The sequence below is a fragment of the Leptodactylus fuscus genome, chromosome 11 (genome assembly GCF_031893055.1).
Source record: "Leptodactylus fuscus isolate aLepFus1 chromosome 11, aLepFus1.hap2, whole genome shotgun sequence".
NCBI classification, from domain to species: domain Eukaryota; kingdom Metazoa; phylum Chordata; class Amphibia; order Anura; family Leptodactylidae; genus Leptodactylus; species Leptodactylus fuscus.
In genome coordinates this window covers 166,819-191,106 of record NC_134275.1, presented here as the reverse complement: position 1 = coordinate 191,106, position 24,288 = coordinate 166,819, and the positions used below count along the sequence as shown (strand labels likewise).

The window sequence follows — 24,288 nt, the reverse complement described above, 5'->3', positions numbered from 1 at the left end:
GTTTGCGTCCCTGTCTTTGACTGGTTGGGTCCGCACCACTGCTGCTCCCGAGCGACCTGCTCCACATTATGCAAAAGAAATATAGGCCTACTTTCATGTTCTAAGTGTAAATTTACAATCTATCCTTATAGATGTTATATATATATATATATATATATATATAACAAATTTTTGTTACAAGCTTAAAAGCGTCAAGATTAAAATGGGAAAATGAATGTTTATGCTCCAAAAGCCAGTTATACATATAGTATGTGCTAGAGGGACTGCAAACGTATGTGTTGTTAGCTATTACAGGGCAGCAACTCCCACGACCAACTGTTTTACTGAACGCTTCTGTCTCTGCTAGTCATTTTCATGTTTCCTTATCAACAAGAGTTTTTTTTTTGTCTTTAGACTCCATAATATCTTTTTTTTTTTTTTTTTTTATCCCAATGAATATAATATGTCTGCTGGGTTTGGTGTCGTTTTTGTCTTGTATGTCTATGTTCTCATCTTCCCTGTTGGAATCAGGGCCATTGTTGGTTTGGGAATATTTTAACTGCTCCTTATACTGCAGTCGGTTGCTGTTTTTAAAAATGGTGTGGTAAAAAAAGCTTTGCATTATTGCAGAATTTTTTCCACAGCATTTTTTAGTTGCCTAAGGCCCCACATAGGGTGGACTGGAGAGGGGTGAGAGAATTCGCTGGGAGGCCATGAAGAAGGGAGTTACAGTAATCTAAGCGGGAGATTTGAGGTATAATTGACAAGCTGCGATTTGCAAAAAAGCTTGCATTTGTTAAATTTCAGCATTTCCACTGCTGATATTTTTCTGCAATGGGTGGATGGGATTAGCGAAAATTCCATCCACTTTGCAGGTATTGTAAAATGCCGTGGCTTTTGCTGGGGGCATTTTCACTGCGGTTTTTACGCTATGTGTGGCCATGGCCTTAATAAACTTTGTACTATTTTGTACCACCCAAACTGTGTGCTGTCCTGTGATCAAATACGCTATAATGGATTTGCTGGTGACAATGGGCACCTAGGCATGTTCACCCCCATACACCCAACATGCCAATAGTAGTTCGCAACATATTAGAGAAAACTATCTTGTCCTTTTCCTAATATAACCCCTAACTTTCTACTTGCAGGTTAAGTCTTCTCATGCCTTACACCTGCAAGGGCTGCATTTTGACTAAGTAAAGCCCCGGCCCTTTCACATTTCAGCAGCTTCCTGTGCTTGCCATTGTTTTTCTAATTGTAGGGGAAGCTGAGGATGACTATGAAATGCTTCCCGCTGTGTACACCAGACTCCCATTGGCCTACTATTCACAAGCTTTTGTATGGCAGAAAGAAAGTCACTGGAAGAAGCCGTTCTACATAAGTCATTAAAGCAGGGTGGTCCAAGTTCACTAATCAATGGCAGCAAAAAGCTCAGGCTTTCTAAGCAGAGTATCGGAAGGTGCTGGTAACAGATCAGAGAGCTCCTCTATATCAATACTGGATTTCTTAGCCTTGAAACTTACCCTTAGTTCACATCTGAGTTTGGTAATCTGTTCGGGGAGTTCGCATGGGGACCCCCTCGAACGGACTACCGAAAGCATTTGCAAGCAGTGTGCAGTGAAAACACACGGACCCCATAGACTATAATGGGGTCCGTGTGCTTTCCACGAGATCTCCGCACGGAACATGCGGACATGAAAGCAGATTGTGATGAAGTACTTTCCTGTCCGCTGTTTTTTCTTCTAAATATGCAAGTGCTCAGCGTACTGTCCCTTACAATGTGCTGTGGCTAATTGGATACTGAGTTTCTTCGTAACAGATTCCTTTTAACGAGATATTCCCATTTTAACAAGTTCTTCCCTATCCGTAGAATAAGGGATAACTTTTAGATGCCATTGGAATACTGCGGGTTAGTACTGTTGCTTGCAGCGCTGGGGTGCTCAGTTCACCTTGTGTTTGCATGGGTTTCCTCCCACATGGTAAAGATCTACTTCTAGGTAAATTGGCTTCTGGTAGAACAACTGACCCTTGTTGGTGCTGGAGATGAGCGCCTGTATGGCGGCCATTGACTCCCCTAGGCTACAACACTCCTGCGCTTTGAGTCCCTCTCGAGTGTGAGAAAAGCACAAATATTTGATTGGCATTGAAGGCTTAGACCCCCAACAATTAGGAAAAGTGTGGGGAGATTCTCCATTGTGAATGGAGCAGGACAAGCACATGCAACGCTCCATTGAATTCAAGGGGAATACTCGAGATAGCTGAAGTACACAGCTCCCATTGACAGCCTCCATTCTGAACTTCCCAATTCTCTGGATTGGTGTGAGTCCGAGCAGTCAGATGATAACTGGTTAAGACCTGGTTCACATCTGCGTTCGATACTCCCCGAAAGGAAACCTATACACATAAAAAAGTGGTTAACTAAGGAACCACACGGACCCCATAGACTTTAATGGAGTCCGTGTGGTTTCCACACGAAACATGCGGAGAGAAGAGTCCTGCAAGCATGTTTCATGCGGAAACCACATGGACCCCATTATAGTCTATGGGGTTCGTGTGGTTTCTTAGCGGACTGTTTTCTAATGTGTATAGGTTTCCGTTCAGGGGATCCCCAAGTGGACTTTCTGAACAGAATACCAAATGCAAATATGAACCAGGCCTAAGATGGAAATACCCCTTCAAGGCAGTATATATTATATATATATATATCCCTCCGTCCCTACGCCTAGGAAGTTCTGCTGCCACTCCATCACTGCTTTTGTGCCATTGGAGGGTAGACCGCCACTACAGCCAATCACAGGCTTCAGCGGTGACCTCTACTGACCGACCTGCCTTTGGTGTAGCCGCGACCTATAAATGGCGGTGTGACGACGACATCATGACAGGAACAGAGGGATTATAGATGTGTTTTTTATTCCGTCCAGCACATAGCCGCATTAAAGCTGCCTTTCAGTTAGACATCCCCTTTAAATGCTATCAATAAATCCCTCACACTAATAAGCCAGTGATGAATGGAGGGCGCAGTGAGGCATGGACGAGGACATTAGCACTTCTCCCCCAGCAGCAGGGCCACACACTCTCATTAGGAAGACTAATATGTGCTGCTGATCCTCCGCCTAGCCCTCCTGTCAGCCCCTTCACATCATTAGCTTCAGCAAATTGATTAACACGGGGACATTCAGCTCCAGGCAGGAAGTGAAGGCAGCGGGGCCGCGCGGTGTCTTCTGGGAGATGGAGTCCCCGCAGCCTCGCACAGCCTAGGAGAGCAGCGCGGGACGGACTACATTTCCCGGCAGCACCTGCGAGCCTCACTTTGCTGGATCGCAGCCTGTGCTTACAGTTCTGTCCATTGTATTGTGTGGCTTGGATTTTATTCTACATTTCTGTGAGCGCTTGTGTTGTAGGGCGCTGAGTATGGGCGATGAGCAGGAGATCATGTGTAAGCTGGAGAGCATCAAGGAGATCAGGTGAGGACACTATAGAACATTGTTCAGACTCAGGACTGTGTGCATGTCAGCGGCAGGTAATGATGACTAGTGTGCACAGTGCACCTACACAAGCAGGAGGATGGCAACCATCACACACTACAGGCATCTGTATGGATGCCCCCAGCATGCTGATGTGGAGCCGCTGCACATAGACATAGCACTATGCCATCCTGTAAGGTCACCCATATCCTCTGCTTCTGTAGCTTTTTATTATTTTATTAGGTAACAAGGCGCACACCATCCTGCAATATTGTAGAAAAATGTATTGAAAAATAATATAACATGATCTTATGATTTAGCAGGCCTTAGGGAGTGTGCACACCAGCAAGATTTACATGCAGAAAAATCTGCATCTATATGCATGGAAATTGCACCAAGTGGCACGGATTTATCATACACCTACATGCAGATTTTTAAGCAAAAAATATCAGAAAATAGAAATAAATCACAAAATCTGCTCCACTGTTTTGCTCCGGGGCTTGTTGGGATCTGCCCCATAGACAGGTTTTATAGAATTTTTCATTGACCTTAATGCTACTGGATTCCATTACGGATTTTTCTGCATGGAAAAACCCACACGTAATCCTGACGGTGTGCACGTACCCTGACATGACAACAATTTAGCCTGGTCCAAATGGGATTTTATATAGGTGGCCGAGATATATGGCCATAAATCTCGAATAGTACCAATAACTATGGACATGAATCAATGGACCAGAGGTTATTCTGAGCTGGATAATAATCAGATTATCAGATGACCATTTGTTTTCTGATCATGGATTATAAATATTTATTGGATTGTAAAATCCTTTTATGATTATTAGGATTTAATAGAATTTTTCTCATTCTGGTCAAATATCTTAGGTTACATATTCTCAGATTTATTGGGGTCAGAAATGGAGCAGCTTTTTGTATTGTGGGAACACAGGTAAAAATTGTCCTTGATGTCTACTATACAATAGGGAAGGAGCCTTATATTATCCCCCATAGGGTGACAATCACTTTAGTACTTGATAGTCCATTGGCAGCAGGTGATATCCGTAGCGCAGTTGTGTATCTATATAGTAAAAATTCATTGGCATGTATGAGAATTCAATTGCAGGGTTAAATCACTCCAAGTCAAGGGGTTAATTCTTGCTCCGAGCAGTGGGGGAGAATATTCAGTGGTGTCACAAAGCGGCCAGTCAAGGGATTCTCACCCCTTTCATTGGCTTTCAATTGTCTCTTGTACATACACAATGGCTTGAAGCCTTTCCTAGGAGAGTCACTGCATCCGTGGACAATAGGAGAAGGCACTAAATGCATCTGCTTTCACCCATTAGTATTCACTTTCCCATTACCATGGCCATACTGGAGTCAACAGGAATTGCCCTACTTCACATTTTCCTTATTAGATGTGTGTTTTACTACATTGTCTACTCAGCAATTCCCTTATATACTAATCTACACTATAACCTAGCAGGGGCACAAGCTTTCTAGGACTGTACACCCTATAGATATTATTTGCATTACTTAATTTTAGAATAAAATGATTGCAGTTAAAAACTGCAGCGTGTAAATTCCCCCTTACCGGAATTAATTCCTTTCAGCAAGAGTAGGATAGATAGGGTAAAAAAAAATTTCCGCAAATTATTACAATAGTCTTCTGCTTGCCAAAAAATGGATCCATCATATTGCACAGTATGGCATCAAAGTAGGGAACGTATGTGACATCAATTGGTCCCATACCAATTCTAGTACAGGACGGTCTGGGGCTGGGGCTGTTCAGGCCAATCTGGACAAGGAAAAGATTGAGTGGTGTGAATGGGGGGGTAGGGGAGCAGACTGGAAAGGGAGTCTGGTCGATATGGGACACTTAGGGTGCATTCAGACTACGTAACGCCGGGCGTGTATGAGAGCCGTACACGCCGGCATTACGGCAGACTGCCGAACACTTCCCATTCACTTCAATGGGAGCGCTCGTAAACGCCGCTGTTACGAGCGCTCCCATTGAAGTGAATGGGAAGTGTTCGGCAGTCTGCCGTAATGCCGGCGTGTACGGCTCTCATACACGCCCGGCGTTACGTAGTCTGAATGCACCCTTAGGCTGTATTCACACTGAGTAACGCTGGCGTTTTTTGTGCTTATTTTTGCACATAGCGCCGCGTAGACGCCGCGCTATTTTGCAGTGGCGTTGCCCGGCGTTAACGCGGCACTGTGCAAAAATAAGCACAAAAAAACGCCAGCGTTACTCAGTGTGAATACAGCCTTAGGCTGGGTATTTTGGGCCGGATTTTGAAGCGGAATCTGCGTCAGAATCCGGCTCAAAACATTGACTTCAAGGGAACCATTCACTTCTTTTTTTTCCACTAGTGGTTTTGTGCCGCTTACAGAAAAAAGAACCAAGCTGCCCTTTCTTGCCGCAGATTCCACAGCGGAATCCGCGGTGCGACACTCCCTCCCGAATAGACCAATTCGTTTTGGCCTAAACCAGAGCGGAATGCCGCGACTGGATGCCGGAACAGTGCACCGGCATCCAGTCGCGGCTAGCCGTTTTTTGGACCGGATTCTGAGGTGGCCTCCACCTAAAAATCCGCTTCAGAAATCCCCATCTGAACCCAGCCTGAACGCCACAGGCCCTTATGGACCGGAAGGTTAAGGGTATGCTCATACAGAGTTTTTTGCAAGCTGAAAAAATCTGCTTTAGGAATTCGGAAACTTTTTTATACAAAATGTGTGTGGGGGGGTTTTGAGTGTTTTATGAGGCGTTTTAAGTTTTTGGTTTTTTTTGTTTGTTTTTTTTGCTCCAGCCTACTGTATGGACCTGGAAAATTCTCTTTAAACAAACGTTAGCGATTTTTGCAAAAAACGCGTCGAGTTTTTTCCACCTCCCTTTGACTTCAATGGTTTTTTCCAGGTGGAATCCGCCTAAAGATAGGTCATGGTACTTTTTTTTTTTTTCTACTAGCTGAAAAAAACCGAACCTGAAATGAATGGGAGGCGGATTTTAAGGCAGATTACGCATCAAAATCCGCCTGCAAAAACTCCGTCACGGCATCCCAATCCTAATTAGGCCCGAATGAATGGGCCTAAACGGGAACGTGTCCCGAGCCGTGGATGCTGCAGCTGAATCGGCTGCAGAATCCGCAGAAAGATAGGTCATGTTGCTTCTTTTTTTTCCACTACTAGCTAGCAGGAAAAAAAAGCTCCTGGCTCCCATTGAAGTCAATGGGAGCCATTTTTGCAGGCGGATTTTGAGGTGTCAAGTTCCGCTTGCAAAAAGTTCAATGTGAACAAACCCTTATACACTCCTTCCCCTCTGGTTATAAAGTTATGCAATACTTCATAATACATTGTGGTTTTAGTAACACTGAGATTCCCTAGGGGCAATGGATAACTATACAAGTCAGGGGCTGGTGTAGATCTCCTATAACTCACGCCAGTTTCATTTTCTTCGCAGAAAATGGCAAGCAAACCACAGAACTGGGGAAGAAATGCATCTTTGTCCCTAGAAGGAGCTGTGCACCATATTATTTCCCATCAACATCACAAAATTGGCATACATGGGTTGCTAAATTGCCCCCAGTATTTTATCTTTTCTTGCAGAAAATGTAAGACTGAGGCCAAATATTACAAAAATAAAAGCTGTGTTTTCTTGTGGAAAAGCTGCATTTTTTTTTTTTAACCCAAGCCAAAAGTGGTTTCAAAAAGAATAGGATATATAAAGGAAGCTTTCTCTTCTCCCTAAATCCACTACTGGCTTTGGCTCAAAAAAATGCTGCAAAATCTGCAACAAAAATACTAAACCATAATGTTAGAGCGACCATAACGGACTGGATGTAAAGTAGGTCATTGTATCTCCTGGAAATGTTCTTTGTAGCTGTCGAAAGATCTTATAATAACATGCAGGGCTGTAGGCAACTTCAAACACGGCCTTCCTGCTAATACGTCAACACGCTACAGGCTGCGGTCTATGTCAGATCATAGTCTATAAATGAGATCCAAGCTAGACTGCTTAAAACGGGCAGCGCTGCCGCCATATCTGCAGGCGAAGAATTGGAACAAAACCGACATTAGAAATTACAGAAAGACTTTGCAATGTCTTCTGCTCAGGCCTGAGCTGCAATACCAAGCACAGCCACTATGCAATGTGTGGCGCTTTGCTTGGCAAGTAGTAAAGAGGATGCTGCACTCTTTGCAAAGAGAATCCCCTGAAAACATTAGACAACCATTCCTCAGATATATTGAGTGAATTGTTATATTCTTATAGACTTAATCCTGAATGAGATCCCTGCAGAACCAGGTATTGTCTCTTCCCATACAAGATAGCCTTGTCAGGAGTCCCAACTAATTTGTTGACTTTTTGGAAGTATTAATGCAAGGTGTTATCTTTCTGTTCAATGTACGATTTAGCTTCTAGTCTATGCATACCATGACAAGCCTGCATGTACAGTATGTACTCTGTGTGTGGCCTATACTTAGGCCTTGCTTGTTTGGACAGCTGCACATATGTTTAGGTTCTTGATGTGCAGAACATGTTCCCTGCTCAGGCTCGCTCTGTCCTCATAAGTAACAGTGGGTGGTGGAGTTACTACAACATTATGTAATAATACAAGTATTAGGTTTGTTAGACCCGTTTCACATCTGCGTTTGGTATTCCATCTGAGGAGTCCGCTTGGGGACCCTCTGAATGGAATACCGAATGCATTAAAAAGTGATTAGCTAAGAAACCACACGGACCCTATAGAATATAATGGGTCTATGTGGTTTCTGCACGGTGTCTAAGAACCACTTTTCTCCCCACATGATTCATGCAGAAACCACAAAGACCCCATTATAGTCTATGGAGTCCGTGTGTTATCATTGCACACTGCTTTTTAATGCGTTCGGTATTCCATTCATGGCGTCCCCAAAGGGACTCCCTGAATGCAGATGCGAACCGGGCCTTAGGACTATTTCACAGAATAACGTTCATGCTCCAGTCCATTGTTTGTCAGACTAGTTCTGATGAAGGCCACGGTTCACTAAGGGGTTTCATGGGTTCCAAAAGTGAAAATGTAAAATTGTAGGTGAAGTAAAGCCTGGAAATTGTGCAATACCACTTTTGCATATTTGATGTCATCAATATCTGATCAGTAGGGGGGCTGACTCCAACAAACGGATCAGCTGCTCCCGCCAGTGACCTCACATTTATTCGTTGTATGGACTGTGTGTAGCTCAGTCCCATTTAAGTGGATAGGGCTGAACTATAGCACCAAGAATAGCGCCTACACAAAGTACAGTATGAACTGTGGTCTCTTCAGATAGCTGATCTGTGGAGGTCCAGCATGCTCAACCTGATGGCTTATCCTTAGGATAGGTATTCAATATGAAAGTACTGGAAAACCCCTTTAAGGGTGAGTCAATACATTATGGAAAGCTGTGGTTTTTGGTGCACATTTTGCTTTGCTTTTGTTCTAGTACTATGTTTATAGCTGAACTTCATCTTGACAGATTCCCTTTAATACAGCAAAATTTTGGGACAATATGCCACCGGGCCAGAACTGCTGTTTTATGGGTTGATGTTCCAAATGTATTTGACAGGTTCTCTTTAAAACGGTAATGGGGTAAAAAAATAAATCCAGGATATTGCTCCAAAATAGGGGCACAAATGACCGCAGGAGGGTGGCGTTATGGCCTATGTAGTTTGTCCTGACGTTGGCACGGTATGGGGGGAGGGTCATCGCTATATTTTAAGACGTGGCGGATAACTGGATAATTGCAACATTACTGTTTTCTCTAGGAACAAGACCCTTCAGATGGAGAAGATAAAGGCTCGCCTAAAAGCAGAGTTTGAGTCCTTGGAGTCGGAGGAGAGGCATCTGAAAGAATATAAGCAAGAAATGGATCTTCTACTTCAGGAAAAAATGGCCCATGTAGAAGAGCTGAGGCTTATACATGCGGATATTAATGTGGTATGTACGGTACTTGGTGCAGACATTAGCTGTATACATACAGCGAGGGGATAGAAGTATCCAGCTCCGAGTGATATTAAAGGGGTCTTCTGGGACTTTTTAATCTATGACCTATCTTTAGGATTGAAGATCTGAAGGGTCCAACATCTGGGACCCCCACAGATCAGTTGTTTGAAGTGGCAGTGGTGCTCGCCGAGGGCCGCTTTTCTTCACAGGCCTGGTGATGTAACTTTCTTTGGTCACATGGCCTGATCGCAGCTCAGTCCCCTTCAAGCCAATAACGGGGCCTGCTGGGTGCAGGACTTCTAACTCTATAGGACATTGCATACCTTATAGTCAGGTCGAATTATGTAAAATGCTGTTTTATGTTAAAAAAAAAAACCAAACCAACCCTTTTTGTACTATTTGTAGTTTTCACTAAAGATGGATGTAGATCTCATTTTCTTTGCTGTAGATCTCCTTCATTGGTGCTGTAAGCGGAATCAGAGATGTCAGAGTCTCGGCCGCACATGTGTATGGCATTCTCCGGGCTGGTTTATACGCAATAATGGAAACATTGAGTGACCCATAAACGCCTAACAATGGAAAATCCTTTTAATGCAACTGTATTAATATGGATCCCAGGTGCAGTGTTAACCTCTTTTCTGGGCAATTATGCTTTTATTTCCGAGCCTAGTTTTGGATGCCTTGTACCAAATGTTTATGGCTCTGGACTGGATTTCTATTTTTACATTTTATTGAGAGAAAAAATCTATTTGCTAGATTGCAGAGTCCCTGAGGCCTGGTACGCCCCTGTTTCGGAGATGCATCCACTCATTATATAGTACAGGCTTTGTCACTTCCTATCCATAAGATAGGGGATCAGTGTTAGATCGGCAGGGTTCTGACTCTTCGTGATCCTATTCATGTCCTTGATCATTTCAGCCACCTGACTAGTTGGGGTGTTTGGAGTCAGACTGCTACATTTTTTAATCAGATAATTTTTCTTAACAAATTTTTCTTAACAAAAAATCAAACAATCGACAAAACAACAGCAACACAATAACAATTCAAAGTAAATATGGAGACACAATCCGACACATAAAGAGGGAGGGGGGGAAGTCCATTAGGACCCCCTGCTAAATCTCCCGAACCTCCTTTGATTTCCATGTAAAGAATAGCATTCAGGGGATCAAGGAAACAGAGAAAGTTGAAGTGAGAGATCTGTCCCTAATCAGAGACGGGGAGGGAAGGCCAGGTGTGTCTAACCATGCTCCCCAAATTTTTTCAAATTTAGTTTGGGTCTTTCTCTGTATATATACGCCCCTCTCCAGCCTAATAGTATTATTAACTCTAGATATCAATTCCACTAGAGAAGGAGGACTCGGGTCCAACCAATGATAAGCAATCCATTTTCTTTCCTGGTATAAAACCCTGGACAACCCTATAAGACTGCTACATATTATTAGGATAATATAATTATAGGATAATCCTAATATACATTAGGATATAAGGGAATGTCAACATTCTTCTAATGGACCCGCACGATATTTGATCATTGTAAGAATCAGAATTGCTACATACTATAAACTTTATATAGTTGTATTGGAAAGTTTACTATAGCAACTAGAAATGTACATGTGCCCCAGGAGCCATGTCAATCCTAAAATCTCAGTAACCCGTATAGGACTCCTTGTTTTATTTGTAGTAACATGTTTATAACAAAGGGATGGCAAAAAAATAAGAATGTTAACATGATGGAAAGGTCAAAAAGCGCTGGGTTCCTTTACCTAGCGCTGAGAACGCTCCCTGGATCAATAGTCAGCGGGTAATATAATATGTTTACACTGGTCTGTTCGTTCCAAGATTTGTTAGATTACAGTGATCGATATGTAGGATTCTTGTAACCATTATTCAGGTCATTACATTGTAATTTCTTCATGATTTATTTTTCTGGTCTGGAAGGACTTAGTGCTATTTACCTATCTGCGATTCTTGGTTCTTAGAATGTGCTTGGTGCATTTCCGAGCCCTTGAAAGTCAAGTCAACTATAGGATAGGATAGTAAAATATATTGCAATATAACAATGACTCCATGTTCACCTCTGCGTTTGGTGTTCCATTTGGGGAGTCCGCATGGGGACCCTTCCAGACGGAATACTGAATGTATTGACAAGCATTGAGCTTAGGAAAGCACTCGGACCATATAGATTATAATGGAGTTTGTGTGTTTTCCACGCGGTGACTGCATGGAATATGCGGAGAGAAAAGTAGTTCATGAACTACTTTCCTCTCTGCATGACTCATTATAGTCTATGGGGTCCGTGTGCTTTCAGTGCTCACTGCTTTTCAATGTGTTCAGTATTCCCTTGCGGACTCCCCAAACGGAACACCGAATGCAGATGTGAACCAGGCCTCATATCCATACTTCTAAAATCACCTATGAGTTATAAACCAATATCACATTTATGCCGTCTATGTGCCGTGACGTAACCTTTAATCTCACCAGCCTAGCTGGGGCTGGTAGGAATCCTGTAAAATCGGATCTCCATATTTCTTGATGCTTGAGCTCACTCTCCAGTCATCCGTACCGGAATACAAATTGCTGGGTAAATGTCATAGGAACGTAATTGTATGTGACATTATCCCCACGGTGAAGATTTGCTGTAATTGTTACAGTGAGCTTTGCTTCATTTACCTCAATGATCTGACAATATTTATTCCAAAGGGAGAACGACCCATTAATAAACATATAATTACAAGGACGCTAGTTTGTGCTTCTCTGAACTTCAAATTTCCGGGAAGATTTTGGCATTTTAACAATGGCAGGGATTACCAGGATGCCAATAGACAATGCCATATATTTATTCTTTCATTGTCATTCTGTAACATTTCATTTTACGTCTGTAACATCAGTACATATACATTAATCCAATATCCTGCAACATACTGGACGCTTGTTTGGCTACATTGTATTGATGATATGAAGACGGTATTGAGTAAGGGTACAATTTCTTTTTGTCCTAATCTCTGTTATGCAAAGAAATCCTTTTACTTCTTCCAAGTCTTGTCACACCCCCGAGTATAATGATCGGAGTGCCAGGAGAGGTGAGGGAACATTAAAAAAAACACAGTTACTTACCTCTTCTGGGCTCCAGAAGTCTTCAGGCCTACTTGGTGACATCACAGAAGTCACGTGGGTCAGGACTGGTGTCCTTATGCGTCGCATTGCAAGCCCTGGTTCAAGTGACGTCTCTTGCGTTATTGAAGATGGCTGACATCAGCCGGGAGTGCACCGGAGCCTAGGAGAGGTAAGTAACGTTGTTTTTTTTATTTTTGTATCCTCCCCTGGGTCTCCGATTATTATACTCTTGGGTCTGAAAAGAACTGAGAATATAATAATTGTACATGGGTGGTCCACACTAGGGCATAACCCTGTGTGTAAGGGCCACTATGGGGCATAATACTGTGTGCAGGGGCCACTATGGGGCATAATACTGTGTGCAGGGGCCACTATGGGGCATAATCCTGTGTGTAGGGGCCACTATGGGGCATAATACTGTGTGTAGGGGCCACTATGGGGCATAATACTGTGTGAAGGGGCCACTATGGGACATAATACTGTGTGCAGGGTCCACTATGGGACATAATACTGTGTGCAGGGGCCACTATGGGACATAATACTGTGTGCAGGGGCCACTATGGGGCATAATACTGTGTGCAGGGGCCACTATGGGACATAATACTGTGTGCAGGGGCCACTATGGGGGATAATACTGTGTGCAGGGGCCACTATGGGGCATAATAGCATGTGCAGGGGCCACCATGGGGCATAATAACATGTGCAGGGGCCACCATGGGGCATAATAACATGTGCAGGGGCCACCATGGGGCATAATACTGTGTGCAGGGGCCACTATGGGGGATAATACTGTGTGCAGGGGCCACTATGGGGCATAATAGCATGTGGAGGGGCCACCATGGGGCATAATAACATGTGGAGGGGCCACCATGGGGCATAATACTGTGTGCAGGGGCCACTATGGGGGATAATACTGTGTGCAGGGGCCACTATGGGGCATAATAGCATGTGCAGGGGCCACCATGGGGCATAATAACATGTGCAGGGGCCACCATGGGGCATAATACTGTGTGCAGGGGCCACTATGGGGCATAATAGCATGTGCAGGGGCCACCATGGGGCATAATACAGTGTGCAGGGGCCACCATGGGGCATAATACAGTGTGCAGGGGCCACCATGGGGCATAATACTGTGTGCAGGGACCACTATGGGACATAATACTGTGTGGAGGGGCCACTATGGGACATAATACTGTGTGCAGGAGCCACTATGGGACATAATACTGTGTGCAGGGGCCACTATGGGTCATAATACTGTGTGCAGGGGCCACTATGGGGCATAATCCTGTGTGTAGGGGCCACTATGGAACATAATAGCGTGTGCACGAGCCACTATGGGGCATAATACTGTGTTCAGGGGCCACCATGGGGCATAATACTGTGTGCAGGGGCCACTATGGGGGATAATACTGTGTGTAGGGGCCACTATGGGACATAATACTGTGTGCAGGGGCCACTATGGGGCATAATACTGTGTGCAGGGGCCACTATGGGACATAATACTGTGTGCAGGGGCCACTATGGGACATAATAGTGTGTGCAGGGGCCACTATGGGGCATAATACAGTGTGCAGGGGTCACTATGGGACATAATACTGTGTGCAGGGGTCACTATGGGACATAATACTGTGTGCAGGGGCCACTATGGGGCATAATACAGTGTGCAGGGGTCACTATGGGACATAATACTGTGTGCAGGGGTCACTATGGGACATAATACTGTGTGCAGGGGCCACTATGGAGCATAATAGTGTGTGCAGGGGCCACTATGGAGCATAATAGTGCGTGCAGGAATTGGGGGCCCCGCCATTCCTAGTTACGCTTCTAACTAAGACATAGCATAAAGTGAACTGTAATATGACATATTTCATACTACGTATATCCTAGACATTGAATATGACAGTGATAAACTCCTATAACTACTACTGGGACCTGCTCAGGTTAATGATCAACCTAATGGGTTTCTGTTAATCTTTCTTTCAGTCAATAAGTTGTACTAATGGTCGTCTTATCAGCATTTAGTAGTATCGACATGTAACAATATTCTTTCTTTACACTTGAACTTTTATGTAACCCAATTCACAAACTCCAAAAACCAACCAACATGGTGATGCTGTTAATCTCTACTGCAGATGGAAAACACTATCAAGCAGTCAGAGAACGACTTGAACAAATTGCTGGAGTCCACTCGACGCTTACATGAAGAATACAAACCCCTGAAAGAACATGTCGATGCCCTCAGAATGACTCTTGGTCTACAGAGGCTGCCGGACCTGTGTGAAGAGGAGGAAAAACTCTCTCTGGAGTAAGTAACATACTTACTCGGTTCTAAACTTTCCAAAGATGGCTTTCTTATTCTGCATTGCAGCTCCATTTTCATGAAAATCAGCATTTTATTTTTCTACAAGTTGGCTAAAAGGGCCCCATTGTATTGGGGCTTCATTCTCTGCTCTAAATAAGCCCTGGTAGGAGAAGACACGACCCTTTACAGCTAATTTGCATAAAAGTAAAATGGTGAGTTTCATGAAAATGAATCTGCATAGCAGAATAAGAAAGGCATTTTTGGTAAGTGTAGAAGCAGCTCTACAATGTACAGTATGGTCGTTAATTTGATACTAATTTTCCCGCTGACAGACTTCCTTTAAGGATTTAAAGGGACTTGATTTTCTTTGTAACACAGAGGCGAGTTTATTCATAGTCTTAAAGGGGCTGATTTCTTCTTTACAAACCTCTAAGTATATGGATGAGAGAGGTTTTCGCTTTCTCATCCATCACTTAGTATCAATGGCTTCTTTGTAGGGCACTGTATAACTGCTAAAAGGGGTAGTGTGGTGGGGAAAATCAGCTCAAAAAGTTTACAAAATTGAGTTAAAGAAGCAAAATACCCATTACTAGCCCCTCCCACCCTCCCCTGTCTCTCTAGCCTAGTTATCCCACTCATTAATAGCCCCTCCCCCTACCTCCCAAAGCCTAGCGATCATGCCCATTACTAGCCCCACCCACCCTCTCCCTGTTTTCCTAGCCTAGTGATCCCGCTCATTACTAGCACCTCCCATCCTTCCCCTGTCTTCCTAGCTAACCTATTCCGCCCACTACTAGCAGAGAGGAAGAGGTAAGGAGCTGGAAGGCTTGGTAAGTATTGATGGGGATACAGATTGGGGGGGAAGAGTAATGATGACATTCCATTTTGGAAACAGTGAAATGGAACGTCATCAGATTATCAGAAAGTGTCCCTGGGGTGGTCACATGACTGCTCATGGGATATGGGTAATGTCAGGGTCTGGGGTTGCTAGGTGGGGTGGCATAGACACACAAGTCCAGCTTCTTTAGTCCAAAACAAAGGTAGAGTTTATTTTCACTGAAAAAGGTAGTGCAGCAACAAAATGAAACAATACAAAAATAAATCCCTGCCCGGCTAGGCTGTAACTAAACACAGAATAGGTGACCTCACCTAGAATAACAGTAATCAAACAGGCAGTAGAATCATTCAGGACACAGCTCCAAAAATATGACCTCTCTGTCAGCTCTCCAGCCAAACTCTGCCAAAGTGTTGCTGCTGGAGCAACTTCTTAAGCCTCCTTGACAAGGAGACTCTGCAGCTGAGTCGCTGCCAGAACATCCCCAAAGTGTGGACTGGAGGGGGGTGGAATGACAGGTCCCACTACCAACCTACCTGCCATTCCTAAAAAATCCAGCCCAATACTGAGCATTTACCAAAATTCCACAAGCGTCTACAGGATTCTCCCCTTTTGAATTAGTCTATGGTAGACACCCCAGGTGCTTACTTGATATTGCCAAAGAAACCTGGGAAACGGAGAATTCCCCTACCGTAGTGTCATAGAGCATGTAGCTCAAATGCAGGATCACATTTCAACAGTCATGCCAATTGTAAAAAAACATCTGCAAAGTGCACAAGAGGCCCGAAGCAGAATTTGCAATCATTCTGCCAGAGTCCGAGAGTTTAACCCAGGGGACAGAGTCCTTATTTTGGTGCCTACTGTGGAGAGCAAGTTCTTAGCGAAATGGCAAGGCCCTTATGAAATTGTGGAAAAAGTAGGGCCAGTCAACTATAAGGTTCACCAACCAGGGAGAAGGAAGCCTTGTCAAATCTACCATGTGAACTTGATTAAGCCCTGGAACTAGAGGGAATCCTTGGTGGCCTCAAATACAGAGGTGGGTGATTCGTTGCCACCAATCCCTCCAGTCCGTGTGAATGAGACCCTCTCAGTGCCCCAACAACAAGAGGCAAAAAAGTTCCTGCAGAAGAATAGACGCAAGTACTCTGATCTACCAGGGCGTACCCACCTGATAGAGCACCATGGAGAGACAGAACCTGGGAGGAAAGTAAACCTCAAACCCTAAAGAATACCAGAGGCACGTAGGGAGGTGGGGTCAGCTGAGGTCAAACACATGCTGGAGTTAGGAGTGATTGAGGAGTCCAAAAGTGAGTGGTCTAACCCAATTGTATTGATACCAAAGCCCAATGGTACTTGGCAATGGTTCTGCAATGACTTTAGAAAATTGAATGAGATTTCCAAGTCTGACGCTTATCCTATGCCCAGGGTTGATGAGCTGATTGAGAAGTTGGGTAATGCCAGGTACATAACCACACTGGACCTGACAAAAGGTTACTGGCAAATACCTCTGTTTAACCACTTCCGGACCGCCCATAGACTATATACGTCCGGGAAGTGGTTGCCTAGTTCTGACAGGACGTACCTGTACGTCCAGTCAGAACACAGCAGCTGCACGGAGATCGTGCAGCTGCTTTCAATAGGAGTCGGCTGTAACTTCAGCCGGAGCTCCCAGAGAGAAGACAGGGCAGATTTATTACCTCCCCTGCATTCTCGATCAATGAGCGCTGTATACACGGCTATGGTCGCAGCCATAATTCAGCTGCCCTCTGACCCGGCGGACACGTGATCCGCTGGGAGCAGTCTTACAAGAGCTGCTGGGTCCTACAGGACCCCAGATCAGCTCAGTAAGCTGTATATACAGTGTGCAGGAGGCTGGATTCCTCCTGTATCTGAGGTTAAATGTAGCAGCCCCAGTTATAGGAGAAATCAGCCTCCAGTACAAAAAAATAAGTGATCAGATGTCCCCAAAGGTCTCTTATCACCTTATGGGGACACAATGTGGAAAAAAAAATAAAATAAAAAAATAAAGTTTTAAAAAAATGTAAATAAAATAATAAAAATAAATAATATGCTAATAAAACGCTGTTATTAAAGGTTATAGCCCCACCCCCGACGACACCATACAAAATAAAAATTACCGTAACGGAGAGGAGAAACTATATTATAAAGTTTTTCAGTGACACTTTGTGTTATTAAATAAAAAAAAATAATAATAAAGTGAAAACCAGACACAATTTCCCTCCTATTTTGTTTATATTTTCCTGGATATAAAAAAAAATTAAAACACATTTGAAAATAAAAATAACATAAAAATAAAGCCCTATGTGTCCCCGAAAAAAGACGCAAAAATTAGTTGACTGAGACGTACGAGAAAAATGTTACAGACCTCAAAACCGCACATACAAAATAAACCTAAAATGTGTCTGGTCCTGGACCACAAATTGGCCCGGTACTGAAGTGGTTAAAGAAGCCAAGAAGAAAACTGCCTTTGTTGTTCCGGAAGGGCTGTTCCAGTACAGGGTTAGGCCATTTGGTTTGCATGGAGCTCCTGCTACCTTTCAGAGGTTGACAGACCAGATCTTGCGGCCACATTGTGACTATGCAGCGGCTTACCTGGACGATGTGGTCATTCATAGCCCAGACTGGGGAAGTCACCTCTGTAAGGTGCAGGCAGTACTGGACTCCATAAGTGAGGCCGGCCTTACTATCAACCCTGAGAAATGGGCTTTAGGGCTGGAGGAAGCCGAGTACCTGGGCTATGTCATCGGAAAAGGGATAATAAAGCCCTAAATCAATAAGGTGGAGGCAATACAGAACTGGCCAAGACTGCTAACCAAGAAGCAAGTCCGGGCATTTCTTGGCATTGCGGGCTACTACCGAAGGTTTGTGCCAAACTTTGCCTCCATTGCAGCTCCTCTCACTGACCTGATGAAAGGAAAATTTCCTTAAACATTGTGATGGCCACAAATGCCCAGCACTCCGGTCTGGAGAAGAGGGGGGGGGGAGGTATGTAAGCGGATGGCCGGTCAGGTAATGAAGGGGGTGTAAGCGGATGGCCGGTCAGGTAATGGAGGGTGTAAGCGGATGGCCGGTCAGGTAATGGAGGGGGTGTAAGCAGATGGCCGGTCAGGTAATGGAGGGGGTGTAAGCGGATGGCCGGTCTGGTAATGGAGGGGGTGTAAGCGGATGGCCGGTCAGGTAATGGAGGGGGTGTAAGCCGATGGCCGGTCAGGTAATGGAGGGGGTTTAAGCGGATGGCCGGTCAGGTAATGGAGGGGGTTTAAGCGGATGGCCGGTCAGGTAATGGAGGGGGTGTAAGCTGATGGCCGGTCAGGTAATGGAGGGGGTGTAAGCCGATGGCCGGTCAGGTAATGGAGGGGGTGTAAGCGGATGGCCGGTCAGGTAATGGAGGGGGTGTAAGCAGATGGCCGGTCAGGTAATGGAGGGGGTTTAAGCGGATGGCCGGTCAGGTAATGGAGGGGGTGTAAGCCGATGGCTGGTCAGGTAATGGAGGGGGTGTAAGCCGATGGCCGGTCAGTTAATGGAGGGGGTGTAAGCGGATGGCCGGTCAGGTAATGAAGGGGGTGTAAGCGGATGGCCGGTCAGGTAATGGAGGGTGTAAGCGGATGGCCGGTCAGGTAATGGAGGGGGTGTAAGCCGATGGCCGGTCAGGTAATGGAGGGGGTGTAAGCAGATGGCCGGTCAGGTAATGGAGGGGGTGTAAGCCGATGGCCGGTGTGGTAATGGAGGGGGTGTAAGCGGATGGCCGGTCAGGTAATGGAGGGGGTGTAAGCCGATGGCCGGTCAGGTAATGGAGGGGGTTTAAGCGGATGGCCGGTCAGGTAATGGAGGGGGTTTAAGCGGATGGCCGGTCAGGTAATGGAGGGGGTTTAAGCCGATGGCCGGTCAGGTAATGGAGGGGGTGTAAGCGGATGGCCGGTCAGGTAATGGAGGGGGTGTAAGCGGATGGCCGGTCAGGTAATGGAGGGAGTGTAAGCCGATGGCCGGTCAGGTAATGGAGGGGGTGTAAGCCGATGGCCGGTCAGGTAATGGAGGGGGTGTAAGCCGATGGCCGGTCAGTTAATGGAGGGGGTGTAAGCGGATGGCCAGTCAGGTAATGGAGGGGGTGTGAGCGGATGGCCGGTCAGGTAATGGAGGGGGTGTAAGCCGATGGCCGGTCAGGTAATGGAGGGGGTGTAAGCGGATGGCCGGTCAGGTAATGGAGGGGGTGTAAGCGGATGGCCGGTCAGGTAATGGAGGGGGTGTAAGCCGATGGCCGGTCAGTTAATGGAGGGGGTGTAAGCGGATGGCCGGTCAGTTAATGGAGGGGGTGTAAGCCGATGGCCGGTCAGTTAATGGAGGGGGTGTAAGCGGATGGCCGGTCAGGTAATGGAGGGGGTGTAAGCGGATGGCCGGTCAGGTAATGGAGGGGGTGTAAGCGGATGGCCGGTCAGGTAATGGAGGGGGTGTAAGCCGATGGCCGGTCAGGTAATGGAGGGGGTGTAAGCGGATGGCCGGTCAGGTAATGGAGGGGGTGTAAGCGGATGGCCGGTCAGGTGATGGAGGGGGTGTAAGCCGATGGCCGGTCAGGTGATGGAGGGGGTGTAAGCGGATAGCCGGTCAGGTAATGGAGGGGGTGTAAGCGGATGGCCGGTCAGGTAATGGAGGGGGTGTAAGCGGATGGCCGGTCAGGTAATGGAGGGGGTGTAAGCGGATGGCCGGTCAGGTAATGGAGGGGGTGTAAGCCGATGGCCGGTCAGGTAATGGAGGGGGTGTAAGCCGATGGCCGGTCAGGTAATGGAGGGGGTGTAAGCCGATGGCTGGTCAGGTAATGGAGGGGGTGTAAGCGGATGGCCGGTCAGGTAGTGGAGGGGGTGTAAGCCGATGGCCGGTCAGGTAATGGAGGGTGTGTAAGCGGATGGCCGGTCAGGTAATGGAGGGGGTGTAAGCCGATGGCCGGTCAGGTAATGGAGGGGGTGTAAGCGGATGGCCGGTCAGGTAATGGAGGGGGTGTAAGCCGATGGCCGGTCAGGTAATGGAGGGGGTGTAAGCGGATGGCCGGTCAGGTAATGGAGGGGGTGTAAGCGGATGGCCGGTCAGGTAATGGAGGGGGTGTAAGCCGATGGCTGGTCAGATAATGGAGGGGGTGTAAGCGGATGGCTGGTCAGGTAGTGGAGGGGGTGTAAGCCGATGGCCGGTCAGGTAATGGAGGGTGTGTAAGCGGATGGCCGGTCAGGTAATGGAGGGGGTGTAAGCCGATGGCCGGTCAGGTAATGGAGGGGGTGTAAGCCGATGGCCGGTCAGGTAATGGAGGGGGTGTAAGCGGATGGCCGGTCAGGTAATGGAGGGGGTGTAAGCCGATGGCCGGTCAGGTAATGGAGGGGGTGTAAGCGGATGGCCGGTCAGGTAATGGAGGGGGTGTAAGCGGATGGCCGGTCAGGTAATGGAGGGGGTGTAAGCGGATGGCCGGTCAGGTAATGGAGGGGGTGTAAGCCGATGGCCGGTCAGGTAATGGAGGGGGTGTAAGCCGATGGCTGGTCAGGTAATGGAGGGGGTGTAAGCGGATGGCCGGTCAGGTAGTGGAGGGGGTGTAAGCCGATGGCCGGTCAGGTAATGGAGGGTGTGTAAGCGGATGGCCGGTCAGGTAATGGAGGGGGTGTAAGCCGATGGCCGGTCAGGTAATGGAGGGGGTGTAAGCGGATGGCCGGTCAGGTAATGGAGGGGGTGTAAGCCGATGGCCGGTCAGGTAATGGAGGGGGTGTAAGCGGATGGCCGGTCAGGTAATGGAGGGGGTGTAAGCGGATGGCCGGTCAGGTAATGGAGGGGGTGTAAGCCGATGGCTGGTCAGATAATGGAGGGGGTGTAAGCGGATGGCTGGTCAGGTAGTGGAGGGGGTGTAAGCCGATGGCCGGTCAGGTAATGGAGGGTGTGTAAGCGGATGGCCGGTCAGGTAATGGAGGGGGTGTAAGCCGATGGCCGGTCAGGTAATGGAGGGGGTGTAAGCGTGTAAAAGTGTAAACTACCTGAGTAGTCTGGGTGAGATGTACACCCCCTTCATTACCTGACCGGCTTGCAGTAATTATAGATTATTTTTTTAAAAAATTGAAGTAAATTTAAGATAGGCGGGGGAGGAGGTTCAGTTTAGTGGTTAATTCTTAGTCTATCCTGGACAACCCCTTTCACTATACGCCATTGTTAGTAATCAATACATAACTACCATGGCTACAGCAAATGTAACGCCAATTCTGAAGGAACATGAATGTAAGATACGTCTTCTCTGTTGTAGCTATTTTGAAAAACAGAAAGCCGAGTGGCAGACAGAGCCTCAGGAGCCGCCGATACCAGAATCCCTGGCGGCAGCAGCAGCAGCCGCCCAACAACTACAAGTGGCCAGAAAGCAGGATACCAGACAGACAGCCACATTCCGCCAGCAGCCGCCTCCCATGAAGGTAATTGGGCAAGCTCTTCCATTACAAGGAGCACATTTACATCTTTAAGTGTTTTTTTAGGAAGATATTAAAGTGCAATCCAGGTTAATGTTTAAGGAAATTTTCCCACAAAACAAAGAATCCCCTGTCCAATGGATTTGCAGTCTGATCACTCTGACCCCCATTGATCAGATGAATTGGAATGGAGCAGTGACCAGACTGCACACACATTGCCAGAGACAGCGGTCGTACAGTGCTTGCCTATTTATTGCACTCCCATTGAAATGAAAAGTCCTCCGTTCTCCTGATCAGAGGGGGTCTCAGCAGTTGGACCCCCACTTATCTGCAAGGGGATCATTTGCTTTGTGGGAAAACTCTATTATTCATCCTTCTGCTATTGAAGGTGCATGGTCAACTTTACTATGTATTAAGAGACGACATCACCGTTGCCTCCACTCATATTATCTTTGCTAGTAGTTCATAGTTGACAGATGTGGAGACTCAAAGCTTTTTAGGTATCATCCTCAAAGAAAAAACTTCCACATGATAGACTGTACTGTATAAACTCTACAAATTTTCTGCAACTGTGGTCCTGCACAATCTAAAGGTGTATTTTATTCCCCCAGGCCTGCTTGTCTTGTCACCAGCAGATTCATCGCAACGCACCCATTTGCCCACTTTGCAAAGCAAAGAGTCGGTCTCGAAATCCAAAGAAGCCCAAACGGAAGCAAGACGAATAGAAGATTGTAGCCTCTTCCTAAACCTGCAAAATCCCTTTTCCCCCCGAATACTTTCTAGTAACACATGTAACCATGCTCGCCCTGAAGCCTGTGAAACCTTGAACTGAACGTGTGGTGTTTTTTCTATTTAACGTGTTGTAAGCACAATGGGCCTGTTTTGTTACGGTGGCGCAGTTTTAGCAGAAAACAGAGCTGCAAAACAAAGCCGAATCTTGTACCTGTTTTTGCTGTAACTCTGCTACGACCATACATTCCCAGTGTTTGTTGTAATTTTTTTTAGTTAAAAAAAAAAAAGGGGAAAAAATTTTTTTGACGTTTTTGGTGCTATTTTCACATCCTGCCCTTTGAACAAAAATTTCCATTGCTATCAGAATAAGAACAATGTCAATTACGTAAGACAAAGAACACTCTAAATGATTACTTTAAAAGACCTGAATTACATGATTTTCGCAAGCAAATGGATCCTTAAAATAAAAGGGGAGAAAAGTGAGAGCAAAGAGGTACTGCATGTGCTTGTGCATAAATGATAAGGCTAAAGTTTATACTGTATGGTGGCGAATGAACCAGATAATCGAGAGCTTCTAGACTAGAGAACAATAGCCTTGTAAATGGTGCCATATGGAGCACCATACAGTGGCATACTATGTGCTGCCATAGTAAGGACCCACAGGTACCAAGTGTGCTGTGCTACAGCTTCTTAGTTTAATTAATTTGGCCATACACATTAAAATTAATTTGAGCCCCATCATATAATTTGTATGGAGATGTCCTGACTTTCTTCCAGTTGCAGTTGTCATAGAGGTGGTGAATGTAATAGCCCTATTATGACTGCAGCAGCAATAGGGAAGTAGTGGAAGTGGCGCTCACAGGTCAGAAAGCACTTGTTGGTTCATTAAAGTTCATTGCATTTAGAAGTGCTTACTTCTCAATAAACTTCAATGAACCAACATGTGCCTTTCTGACCTGCGAGCGCCACTTCCACTACTTGCCTATTGCTGCAGTCTACTCCCGGTTCCCTTGGAATTCGGTGCCTGTGAGGTGTGCTGCCCCTGCACCTGGTCATTCAACCCTAATATGTAGTTGTGAATGTTCACGACTGGTACAGGTGAGAGGCTATTTGGTCTTGTGTATCACGGTAATACTACACTATAAGGTTGCTCAGTGTCAGTGTTTTTCTACTTTTGAGTATTATGACTGCAGCACATTTTACTTTTTTTTTTTTTCCCTGAGACTGTATAGTAAGGAGCAGTCTTCTTCTCCTCTATCCATTACTAGTACTACTACGATGACTGTTTTCTTTACATGTAATGCTGCCAGGAGTAACTGTAAAATGGCAAACAAATAGCTGAGAGAAGAGAAAATAGTATAGAGATCCAGGGACAATGGACTTCATATCCAGGTTGTGATGCAGCTAAACAAATCCCTGACGACAAAAAAGAGAAATCTTAGCAAAATTAGGAAAGCTG

At 45.8% G+C, this 24,288-nt stretch overlaps 1 protein-coding gene across 2 annotated transcripts; it reads left to right on the top strand.

Moving 5' to 3' along the window:
• Positions 1–3,277: 3,277 nt before the first annotated feature.
• Positions 3,278–23,621, top strand: ZC4H2 (zinc finger C4H2-type containing). Of its 2 annotated transcripts, XM_075259022.1 has the most exons (5): positions 3,278–3,443; positions 9,226–9,397; positions 14,650–14,822; positions 21,941–22,103; positions 22,709–23,621. In XM_075259022.1, the coding sequence occupies exons 1-5, from the start codon at positions 3,391–3,393 to the stop codon at positions 22,820–22,822; spliced, it is 675 nt and encodes a 224-aa protein (XP_075115123.1). In that variant the 5' UTR covers positions 3,278–3,390; the 3' UTR covers positions 22,823–23,621. The 2 variants fall into 2 exon arrangements, with proteins under 2 accessions (XP_075115123.1, XP_075115124.1); XM_075259023.1 differs by lacking the exon at positions 21,941–22,103.
• The last annotated feature ends 667 nt before the right edge of the window (positions 23,622–24,288 follow it).